Here is a 12,409-nt window from a genome sequence, read left to right on the forward strand (position 1 = left end):
ACATTTGGAATATGATTTTTTTAACAGCCTCTCTTTAAAGGGTTTAATGAAATCATAGTTAAGATAATTTCAGACTAGTTCATATTAGATTTTTTTAATGGTAATGATTTTCAGTAGTTCAGACACTGAATTTGTTTTGATGTTATCAAAATAGTACCTTTGATCATGTCGTTGCTTACTTGTACTGTCTGTGTTTTAGAAGTGCTGATAATGATGATGCAACAAAAAGGAAAGTCAACTTGGTTTTTGAGAAAATTCAGACTTTAAAGTCAAGAGCTGCTGGAAAGACACAGGTAAGTAATTTCTTAAGTTGTTTAGGCTTGTTTCATAGTGATGCAGTATTCGAACAGGACTTCAAAAATTTTAATCCCCTCACTAACTTCAATTAGACTATTCTTATAAACATTCCACTAGTATAGCTTAATTTTAATCATGCACTGAGCTGACTTATGGGAAATCTATTGGTTAACAATCGAAAAGCAATGTAAAGGCATCTACCATGAAAGCTTCTACATTTTAGAAGGAAAGAAATGCAAGCTTAACATGAACATCAAAAGGTTGTTGGATTGAAGAAAAAGCTGTCATAAATATCTTTAAAAAAGGATGGTGGAGCATCTTCTCATTGTAGTGATGTAAACAGATATCTAAGTGGAGAGAGTATTTTAATTTGTAATTTAGAAAAGCAGTAATCTAGGATATTGCTTTAAAGCCGTATTACAATAATAGCATTTGACAGTCTGCCTACTGAAAAGTTTTTGTTTCCTGTTATGCGGTGTACTGTTTTTTCAGTTCTAAAGCAAAGTGAAGAAATGCCCAGTTGTTTCACTGATGGCATAAGAAGGATTAAATGCTTGCTTTTGAGGATTATTTTATCCTGGGCTATAATTAGTAAAAACAAAAATATTAAACACATTTTAATACATTACCAAAAAACGGTGTGTAAAAATCTGTTGCGACATATGAGCATGAATCCCTTTTATGTCCATTTTGTGTAACTGGTGATATCTCATGCAAATTTGGCCCCGAACACTCATGATTTAATTCATATGTGACCTAATTTGAATTTTTGTTTAGGTGTGTATTTTCTGTATTATTGACAACATGCCTCGAGCAATTACTAACATTTTAATGAAAATCAGATCATGATTCCTTCGAAAATTTTAGCTTGGCTTGACATGTACAAAGAGGCCCTGGTGAGCTGAGGCAGTTGATGCTACACTTCATTAGCCTTGCTCATATCTTTACTCTAGATTTTAAAAAATAATTGTCAAAGAACATCTTGGCTTTGTGTGAATCAACATTTCTGCTTAATTGTAGGTTTCAGATTCTTCGGCTGAAGTAAAAGCATTGGTGGATCAAAAAGCAGAACTTGAAAGGAAAGTGGAAGAATTAGAGAAAAAACTGGATCTAGAAATGAGGGTATGGCATTTTGTTATTATAAGGCTTTTGACTTACTTAGAAAATTATATTTGAAATAAGTGACAACTAATCAGTTAGCTGAATCTTTTTTTTTTGCTGTGTATTTTTTTTTAATCCAGATATACCTGTGCTTTTACAGAAGACTTTTGATTTGAAGTGTATTTGCTCATAGCATGGTATTTGAAGAGGAGCTTGGAGCAGTGAATAAAGATGTTAGGCACATGCACATAAAATTTCTTAGGTATTTGCAGGGTTAAATGTTAATCCATTGACTGCAGTGAGACAGACATGGACTGAGAGACAAACTGTATTTCTTATGTAGCTGCAGTTTATTAATTATAGCATTATTTTTCTAGTGCCAAATTCAAAGTAATTAAGTACAGCCATGCTCTGGAGACATGAGAAGGACAGCTTGGCTTCATTCTGTTTGCATTTTGAGTCTGTGATAAGAATCGATATACTTGAAACTGACTAGATAGTACTGAGACTTCATTTCTCACTTTTCTAATAAAAATCAAAAAGCAGTGCTTTGTATGCATTAATAAACATTCCAAGATTTTAATATTCATAAATTAATAAGCACCTCTACAAATGAAAAATATTAAAGTCTTGAAATGTCTTCTTTCATATAATAAAAAAAACCTTTTATTCATTTATACTTAGTCTGTTATTTTATTTAACTTTTGGTGTACAAAATTCAGAATCAGCAGAATTCCAAAGAGGAAAGAGATGCTACCCGAGCAAGTCTGAAAGATCTTCAGTTGCAACTTGATGAAAGTATATGTGAAAAAGAAGCCTTAAAAAAGCAACTGGAAGAAAGCGAGAAGGAACTCAGGCAAAACCTAGAGGAGTGAGTTAATCCTAGAAAAGATATTAATTACAATTTGTACCTTTTCTTAAACCTTTCAGATTAAAAGTACCTGTATGTTTAGAATATGTTAATGGAATCAGACAGGCTGATGTTTGTTATTGCAGGAAATGTTCCTACCATTTTTAAAAGGCATGTTTTTAGCATATCTGGAAGGAAAAGAAAGATTATTTCAATTTATAGTCTTCTTCTTAGTGTGAATTGTTTTTAATATTTCATGGTCATAATATGTAACTTCAGGTTTCTAAAATAGGGAAACGCTTGAGTGCTTTAGTCAAAAATATAGTACCAGGATTAAAATAAAATGCAACTTTCCACTAAAATATCTACTTAAGAGTTCTCATTTTTGCCACTCTGACATTTCCTTTTTCTGCCTCATATCCCATTCCCTTATGGGGAACATGGGAATAGATACTTGTATCTTTTTAGTACTTGAAAGAACAAATTAGTATTTCTACAAATTAAAAAATTCTGTCTGATTTTTCCTGATGAGGCTTTTTCAAGTGAAGATGGAACAGGAACAACACCAGACTGAGATCAGAGATCTTCAAGACCAGCTCTCTGAGATGCATGATGAACTGGATAATGCAAAACATACTGAAGAAGGAGAGAAAGAGGTTCTGATTGAGGTTAGTTATAAAGTACCAGAAGTACTATGAAGAAAAACAAAACACGAACACCCCAAAACAACAAAAAAAACAACACCCCCCCCCCAACAACTACAACAACCACCAAACCAGAAGAATTGCATAAAAAGTGGGTACTAAAATACATATAGAAGAAATACAGGCCTTAGCTTTTCCCTTTCTATCAATCCAAAACAATATATCATTTTTAGGTGACCAAGGAAAGTATGTTACAAGTACATTAACATTTAAAGAAATACATAATATAAGTACCATTGTTTTATAGAATAGGAGAACAAATAGCATAATGGTTAAGAGGCAGCTGAGTTATTCACTGTTACCAGAGAGTCATCTCAGTCAGTTTTAACAATTAGATAGGATTTTGGTTCAGAACAGGGAAGATCGGTTTAGAGAAAGTTTACATATTAGCAAGGCCGGGTGAGATTCAACTAAGAAAATTAAAAGAAACCACCAAAGCAGTCTCTAAATTGTTGACTATTTATTGATGCGACCAGGGAGAGAAGGGATAGAGTATGAAGAGGAGCAAAAGAGTTGTGAGTATTCTGTCATTTTAGGATGAAACAGGAATTGGCTGTAGACATGGTTATAGTAATATGATGAAACAGAGAACACTGCTTATTAATTTTGTTGATAAAGTTGTGTATCAGTGCATAATGATTCAAGAGGAAGATTAGACTTCAAATTTATCTTAATACTTTGTAGAACCAAAACAACTTCTTTTCTTAATAGTAGTGCAAAGAACTAGCTTAAGAAATGGAAGCTAAATGTTAAAATGCAGAATAGGGTGCAAAAGCATACACAATAGATCTCAGGAATATTAAAGATGTTCGTGTGCAAGACATGCTGAGTAGAATAACCTTGTCTGTGTAGGTGAGATTTGATTACTCCCTTAAATTACTGTCTTAAATCTCAGGCACTGCAGTTTTAAAGTTGCACATAAGCAGGGGAATATCTGGAATGATGGTGATAGTACTGAAAAACATTACCTATGAAGAACAGCTTTAATCTGAATGGAGAAGTGAGACAAGAGTCAAAAGCACATCTTATATAATGTTATAAAGGAGATAGCGACTATTTTTTTCTATGTTGTGTGAGGATGAAGTAAGAAATAAGAGACCTAGCTGCAGAGATTTAAATTAGGTATTGGTAAGCATTTTCTGTCAGTATAGATAATTAAATAGTGGAACATGGCTATCTGGGATGATACTAGAATCCTGTTCATTGTAGCCTTTGAAGGACAGGATAGATGAGGTGTGTAAGGAATGGTTTAGGTGTGCTAATCCTTCTTCAGTGCAGGGGAAGTTTATAATATTTTTGAAAGTGTGATCGTTCACAGCTTGAAAAATACCAATTAGGTAATTCTTGAAGCTGTACATTTTTGATTGTTGCTGTTATTTTATTCTGAGTTTGTATACATGCATTTGTGTATTTATTCTTCAGATTTACTGACTACCCACTTCCTTCCCAGCAATATGGAGAGGGGGAATGACTTCTAGGGGGAACACGTTGGGAGGAAGAAGTGTGTAAAGGCATGGACTCAGTTGGGAAGCACTTGTTTTGTCTTCAGCACTTGTTTTGTCTTCAGCACTTTCAGAAGCAACTCCTTTTATTCTTTCCAGCAGAAAAGACAACAAGAAATTATCATTGGGTTCACTTCTCTTGAAGTGTGGGAGCAAAGGTTTTTCTTTGTTCTTATCTATTTCTTTGCTACAGAAGGTAGGACTGAGGGAGTTGTTAAATTGCAACCTTAGTTTGACTCCTGCTTTATTTACATACAGTGTAAGATATGCCATCAAAATATTTTCATAATTTTGCAGGTTCAGATATGTTGACTCATATAAAACGTGTACTTCCAATAATCTTAGGGTTTAGTAAATTTTTAGTTTACTATGTAAGCTGCAAAAAATACATCAATCATATAAAATGAAGTTGGCCTTGGGGAGCTTCTGTTAGATGCTTTCCTTCTCTGAAACACAAACAGAACATCCATTGGAGCTATTTGTCATGTAATTGTGTTTAATTTTGTTCTTTAGGAGCTGATGCAAATGAAGCAGGATCTGCAAGAAGTATTAATAGCCAAAGATCAACAAGAAGAGATTTTGAGAAAAAGAGAGAGAGAGCTTACAGCTTTAAAAGGAGCACTAAAAGAAGAAGTATCTAGCCATGACATGGAGATGGATAAACTTAAAGAGCAACATGATAAAGAATTGCTTGATCTACAACAGAGACTGGAGAAAGCAACAGAGGTGAAATTAGTGATTACAGTTAAGCTCTACAGGGAAAAATCATATCTTGCTCAGATGTCCCATACTAGATGCTTTCAGATACCAATATTTTCTTAGCAAAATAAATAGGTAAAGATTTGGGCTAGGAGATTCTTAGCTGCTGAGAATGAGCTTTGTTTCATGTACTTATATAATGTATTGATTGTTTGTCACAGCTGCAGTTGTGGCCCTTTCTTCAATCGGTTATTTACTACGTTTGCTTCGTTGCAGACTTTGAGAAGGAATAGATGGGAGTATAGTACAGAGCACTATTTACTTGTCTTGGGTTAGATGGAATCACTGAAACCCTGAGGATGTCCCAAAGAGTGCCAGTGTGTTTTGCCAGTGATGCTGTTGAAATTACAATTTTGGAGCTTCTAGCAGTTCTTTGCAGTTCTCTGCAGCCCAGTGTTCTGCCTTCAGCTCCTTGTGTCATGTCCCTGGTTACATTGTCCCACCTTGTCTCTTCAACTACTTAATAGTAGGGTTTTTTGTTTTATTCTGTGTCCTTTTCATTTATTGCGCTTATCTTGTTTACTGAATGGTTAAATGAATGCCAGCACAAGGGAAACAGCAGGGAGTGGGTGTCTGGAAGGAGACAGGAGGAAAACAAAACTGAAGGAGTTGACTTGTCCAGCATCAGCAGGATTTTTTTCTCAGGGGGAGAATAGGAACAGTATTCAGAGGTACATATTTGTTAATATTTTCCAAAGGTATTCTTTGTGAAGCTATCTTTGCAGAGACAGCCGTTAGGAAAGTATTGAAAATTTTCTCTCTCTCTCTTTTTTTTTTTTTACAATGACAGTTATTTGTGTCTTCTCCATATCCCCTTCCCTCATTTTGTTTCTGTCATACATTTGAGAAAATTTCTGAAGGCAAGCTGTGCTCTACCAATGTAAGTCAAATTGTAGGCCCAGTTTTATTCTTAGAAATGTCATGCTAATTTGTATCTTTTAGCTACACCTCACTGGTATTAGGTGAGTTGCAGTTATCTTACTGGTTGTGGCCAAAAACATAATGTGGATCTGAATTAAAATCAAGCTTGAAACTTGAAAGAAGTTTTCAAAACTTTGTATGCTTTATTAGGAAAGTAGGAGCACATATGGAAGGTGCTGGATAGATATTTTATGTCTGAATTCTGATAAAGAGTATTCTTTTAAAGGATTGTTCTTGAATGTGCAATTTTCTTCAGGGTTTAGAAAAATTTACACACATTGATTTCTTTATGCAGTCTAGGACTTCTACTTGAGATTGTTTGGCTTTGCCTAAATGTGTTGTTTCTCTTTGTTTACATCATCATGAAGATATTCGACTCATCTGAGCTGCTTGAACTGAATTCATTTTTTCCTTTGAGAGAAAAGTAGAACATTTAAATTATAATTTTTTATTATACAGTAATTGTAGTGACAGCTTAACCTCAGTGAACCATCTTTCAAAGTTACTGCATGGTAATTTACCGTATTTCAATTATGGAACTGTAATTACAACTGACAAGAAATGAAAGAGTAGTCTGTTTGGCATAACAATGACACAGTCTGGGAAATGGCTCTATGACTGGGTTGTTGTGGCTTAGAGATAGTTATAAATAGCATTTATTTACTTGCATGGCATAGTCTATCTGATAGTAAATTTAATAAGATTTTCAAAAGTTAAATTTAATTAATTAATGTTGCTCTAAGCACCAGTCCTGATTTTACTCCAAGCAATTTTCGTTGGTTTTATTGTCAGTAAAACTTACATCATGCTTAATTGGGAGGTGTCGGGGGTTTTTTATCTTATTAGTGTTATTACCCTTAATGATTTTTCGAAGCCCAGCATTATCTCTGCGCTTGCTGGCTGAGATTAATTGTTAAGTTTGATATATCATCTATGAGGAAAGTAGAATCAGTCTCTGCAGGGAGTTAGATGAGTGATCTGCTGTGGTCTTACATATGTTTTTAATTATTGGTCTTAATATGGAATACCCAACAGTGTGTGTGAAAATCATGTTTTATATAGCTGAAGCTGCTTGACCTGTTAAATTATTTTTTTTATTATTACAAGCTGGAAAGATTTCTATTGGATGGTGGGATACAAGAAATTTACATCAAAGATCAGTGGAAAGGGCCATTCTGGTGCATTTTATGAGGAAAATAGGTGTGTAAGTGCTGCAATAGTAGCGTATCATACAGAAAATATGGATACTGATATTTGATAGATCAGGATATACTGGAGACTGTATGTAAAAGGTTATTAATTCTTGTGTTGCTTCTATATCATTCAAATTGGTGCACTGAATAAAAATGTTTTGTGATGTGTGTTAGACTGAAAAGGAAGTTTATTGAGGGAGAAAGGAAGTAGGTTTTGTGCCAATGTTAAATCAACAGTTTTTCAGCTGTTGGAAACATCAGATAGGTTGGCAAGTAATGTACAGTGCATTTAATCTGTGTGGTTAGAATGCCACATAGATCAGTTTTGAAATCACATTTAAAACATATTCAAGGTTATCTGATTGGAGAACAGAGCGGGGTTGTCATGTGCAATTCTGTTCTGATGCTCACTAAGGTGGTTGTAGGTTGTTTTTGGGTTTTGTTTTGCTTTGAGTTTTTTTTTAGTTAGACATTGTTCTAGAAAGTCATGGATATTAAAATTTTAATTTTCTTTGTTACAGTTTACCTTTTAAACTCATTTTTGTGGTATGATTTTTGCTTGTGGTGATCTTGATGGCTGTGATTGTTCTTAACGTCATTGATTGTTTATTAAGACTTAGATTGGACTATTTCCATGTAACAACAGTAAAAGTTTTACTCTTTTATAACATACCGCTGTGGGGTAATAATTGCCTTTAATAGTAATTTTTTTAATGATGCATTTCTAATTAAAGAATTATTTCTCCTTTACCACAAGTGCTAGAGCAGAAATGAGTGTGAGTCCCCTCCTGGTTTTAATGTAGTACAAAAAACTATATTATTTAATCCAACCCTACAACACAACAGGCCAGAATTATGCTACTTAACCATAAGTGCTCTGTCACTGCAGATGAAGTGCCACTGTTTCAGCAAAATTTGGAAATAGCTTTTGGAACGTAATACTGTAGGTAAAAGGTTGTAGCAAATTGCAACTACTACTGTTCAAATTCCACTGAAATTGTGTCAGCTTGAGAGTGCAGCAGCAAACTGCACAGCACTGTCAAATATATGTATGTTTTGAGAAGCAGTCTGCACAAATAATGTTCAGAAAAAGCTGCCTTTGGCACATTATGAAGACGTTTATCTAAGTCTGACCTTGACTGATCTATTCAGAGTTCATTGTATACTTCTGACCTTGCATTCAAACTGATAAAACAGACATTTAGAGTTCAGAAGTTGATTCACTTATCAATGCATTCAAGAATTCAATCAAGCTTGTCATCACATGAGCTCTAACTGATATGTATGTGCTAAGACATGATACTATTGAAGAGAATGAGAAATTTTACCAGAGCAAGTGGTAGGAACAGCAGAAGACAGTGGTTAACTTCTGCACATGTTATGAACTAAAAGTGTACTTCTTTAAAATAAGAAAATAATACTAAATTTTGAGCACTCAACCTTATTCATCCAGGACTATTTCAGTTTGTTTGGGTTAGAAAGGGGAGCTGTTTGCTTGTGGATTTTTTTTGTTTCTGAAAGTTGGGCAGAGCCTGTACAGTGAGATAGTTTAATGGCATCAGGAGGACCTCTAGTCCTTATCAGCGGAAGATGGTATATGTACATTCAGGTGGTTTGTCATGTGAAAGTATATGCTTATGTATGTGTGTGAAGCGTTTGACTGTGTAAGTGCAGTTGGTGGAGTACAGTATGAACACAGAACTAGTTAATATTTTACTCTAGTCTTTGCAACAACTTTTGACTTTGAAAAAAGTGTTACTGTAGGTCAATCTGAGTATGTGATGATACACAGCTAAGAAGATAATATGGCATTGATAGAGCTACTGGTTGTGAGGTTAATACTTTCCTGGCACTGGATTTTATAACTGTAAATTTTAGGTCATGTCTGTACTTGGGAATTTTGTTTAATACATTCTATGTAAAAAAGGAGGTGCATTCTCGGTTTCAAAATGTAGGGATTTAAATCTTTCATTACATCTCATAAGTAAAAACCTAAATAGTTTTGGAAATAATATTAGGGATGTGGTACCTTTTAGATCAGTGAAAATGGCCTTACAAGTAAACAAGTCTTCTCTAAACTCTCCCAAGTGAGTAATTTTTAACCAGTTAGTAGAATGGCTCTAGCTGAAATGGAACAAAAGACAGTCTGACCTGCTTGTGTATTTGAGCACTTGTTTACTGAATAATCTCTTGAAGTACAGTTGAGGATTTAGGTTTGTTGCAGCATACCTCACTAAGAGATAAAAACACGCTAACCCTTTTAATAGGTAACTAATGACAGTTAACTTCCAGAGGCATAGCCGTGTATTAAAGTAGGCTTGGCCTCAGTTTGAGATGCTGGAAACAATATAATCAGTGTAAGGTCAAAAAGTAGTAAGTAAAGCTGTTCAGGTCTCTTAGTCTCTTTTGCAGAAGCTTGGGATTTTTTGCTTTTTTGGGGTTTCGACAGGGCAGGGTTGGTAGCCTAACACTTCATTTTGCTTTTAAGGAGTTTTCACATTCCTTTTTTAGAGATATGAGATTGTTTTATCCATCCTATCCAATGTTACTGTGTTATTCATCCCAGGACTTCCAACTACTTTAAGAAGTAGTGTCAAGTTTAGAAGAATTGCCTAAAGGTAACACAGTGGGGAAAAAAACCGGAACTACAAACAGAGCTACAAAGAGAAATAAAGACCTGTTATTTACGTTCATGAGCTTTAAAAACTAGATGACTATGCCTGAATAATACTTGTTTCAGAAGCACTCTTTACCGAAGAGCTAATAAGGATTACAATTAAAGGGCTGTCCCTATGCTGAGATCAGTATGTCTATGTCTCTTTACCTTGGGTGTCAGTCTTTGGTTGTAGGTTGGTTTTGGTTTTTTTCTTTCTTTGGAATTCACCTGCATGTTAATCAAGGAAATCAGTGTGTAGTTGTTTTATTTAAACCTGATTTGTTTATATACAAAAAGGAGACAAAAACAAATAGAAAGGGATTTGATATCTCTATCAGTGCTACCTCTTCAGGAATATCTGAGGGAGCTGGGTAGATCTGAATCCCTGAAGCCACATGAAACTTCTTACATGTAGTTCAAGAAGTTAAGCTAGTCCAGTATCAGCCTAAAAAGGTGGCCCATGAGACTTTAAAGTTGGTTTCAGCAGACAATATTTTCCTTGATACCTTAAGTATTCCACACCAGGAACAGAATGAGGTGAGGAGCCACACCATTGCCTTTTCTTTCCAAAGATTTTGGAATTTTGCCATTTACTTTGATTCCACAAGTATGAATATAGAAAGAATATTTGAAATTCCATTCTTTATATTAAAAAACCCTTCTATTTGTGCTCTAGCTCATTTTGAATGGAGATGTATTCTTTAGATTTGTACTTCAAGTATGGCAATTAAAGGACAGATGGTTGAAATCAATGTTACTCAGTTGAACTTGATTCTGAAAGGAAATGTAAAGGCTGTTAGAAAAATTGGCTGAGTTATGCTTAACAAAAATGCAATCTAGCCAAAATTTAACAATTCTATTAAGCTGTGCATGAGATATTTAGCTTCCCGTCACTTTAGTCTTCCTGTATTTTGTAAAAGGACTCTAAAGGTTCTGTGCCGTGCAGTCACTGCCAAAGGGGAATTTCACCAGCTGAAACACTGAAGTCAGCCAAAGCCATTTTTTAATGATTAGTTACACAACCACTCTCATGTCCTTGCCAGTGTTGAGGGTGTGGTAAAAAAAGGTGTGGAGCCACAGAACATTTTCTGCATTCCTATTCAAGAAGTTTTTTGCTGTATTCAGGTTGAAATAGAATATTTGCATCTCAAGAACACTGTGTGTTCTGTCCAGTTTCTCTGGCTATACATGATAATGGGTGGTGGGAAGGATTTTGGTGCCTTTTGTACTAACTGAGCTTCATCTCCAATTCTTTAAATCTGTTCACTGCTTGCACCAAATTTGAGAGTGGAATAATATATAAATATATTTGCTTTACCAAGATTTCTGCAACAAATGAGTTGGAACAATATTTATTCCTTACTTATATTTGGTGTTGACTAATTTTAATATATTTTAAAATATTTTTGGACACATACAGAAGTATATACAAGTACTCACACCCAAGCTTTATTAAATTCATTCCTTGTTAGGCAAAAATACCTGGAAGGAGCAGGTTGAGAAGTGAGGGAATTGCATTTCACTACTGAAGTTCTGTTGTGAAGATTAACTTCCTTAGGCCCAAAGCTGAAAACTAAATTCTGCATGCATATGAACTCCAGTGGCTGTGGCTATGTGGGCTCAGATAAGCAGACCTATGCTAAGTAAAACTTTATAAATCAGGTATACTGGGAAGGTAATGGAACGGCTTGTCCTTGGTGCCATCTCAAGGCATATCAAGGATAAGAGGGTTATTAGGGGCAGTCAGCATGGCTTTACTAAGGGTAAGTCATGCTTGACCAACCTTACAGCCTTTTATGAGAATGTAACAAGGTGGATGATGGCAGACCGGTGGATGTGGTCTACCTTGACTTCAGCAAAGCGTTTGATACAGTCTCCCATAGCATCCTAGTTGATAAGTTGAGGAGATGTGGTCTGGACAACAGAGTAGTGAGGTGGATTGCAAACTGGCTTAAGGAGAGAAGCCAAAGAGTGGTAGTCAATGGTGCGGAGTCTAGTTGAAGGCCAGTATCTAGTGGAGTGCCTCAGGGGTCAGTACTGGGGCCAATATTATTCAATATATTCATTAACGATTTAGACGAGGGAATTGAGTGTACTATCAGCAAGTTTGCTGATGACACTAAGCTGGGAGGAGTGGCTGACATGCCAGAAGGCTGTGCTGCCATCCAGCGGGATCTGGACAGGCTGGAGAGTTGGGTGGGGAATAACCTGATGAAATTTAACAGGGGAAAGTGTAGAGTCCTGCATCTGGGCAGGAACAACCCCAGGTTCCAGTATAGGCTGGGGAATGACCTATTAGAAAGCAGTGTAGGGCAAAGGGACCTGAGGGTCCTGGTGGACAACAGGATGACCATGAGCCAGCACTGTGCCCTTGTGGCCAGGAAGGCCAATGGTACCTGGGGTGGATTAGAAGGGGGCTAGTTAGT

At 35.6% G+C, this 12,409-nt stretch overlaps 1 protein-coding gene across 11 annotated transcripts in view; it reads left to right on the forward strand.

Annotated features, from left to right (window-relative positions):
* CGNL1 (cingulin like 1) overlaps positions 1–12,409 on the forward strand; it is a 56,542-nt gene that overhangs the window by 15,030 nt on the left and 29,103 nt on the right. For all 11 annotated transcript variants that reach the window (XR_010475239.1, XR_010475236.1, XR_010475238.1 and 8 more), the window contains 5 exons: positions 200–293; positions 1,318–1,419; positions 2,121–2,269; positions 2,781–2,916; positions 4,968–5,180. Coding sequence is in view for 7 of the 11 variants with exons in the window: in XM_065075987.1 (XP_064932059.1) it covers positions 200–293; positions 1,318–1,419; positions 2,121–2,269; positions 2,781–2,916; positions 4,968–5,180 (694 nt within the window). In the remaining 4 variants the exon portion in view is untranslated. The remainder of the gene's footprint in view (positions 1–199; positions 294–1,317; positions 1,420–2,120; positions 2,270–2,780; positions 2,917–4,967; positions 5,181–12,409) is intronic.

Source organism: Columba livia, chromosome 11 (genome assembly GCF_036013475.1).
Source record: "Columba livia isolate bColLiv1 breed racing homer chromosome 11, bColLiv1.pat.W.v2, whole genome shotgun sequence".
Lineage (NCBI taxonomy): Eukaryota > Metazoa > Chordata > Aves > Columbiformes > Columbidae > Columba > Columba livia.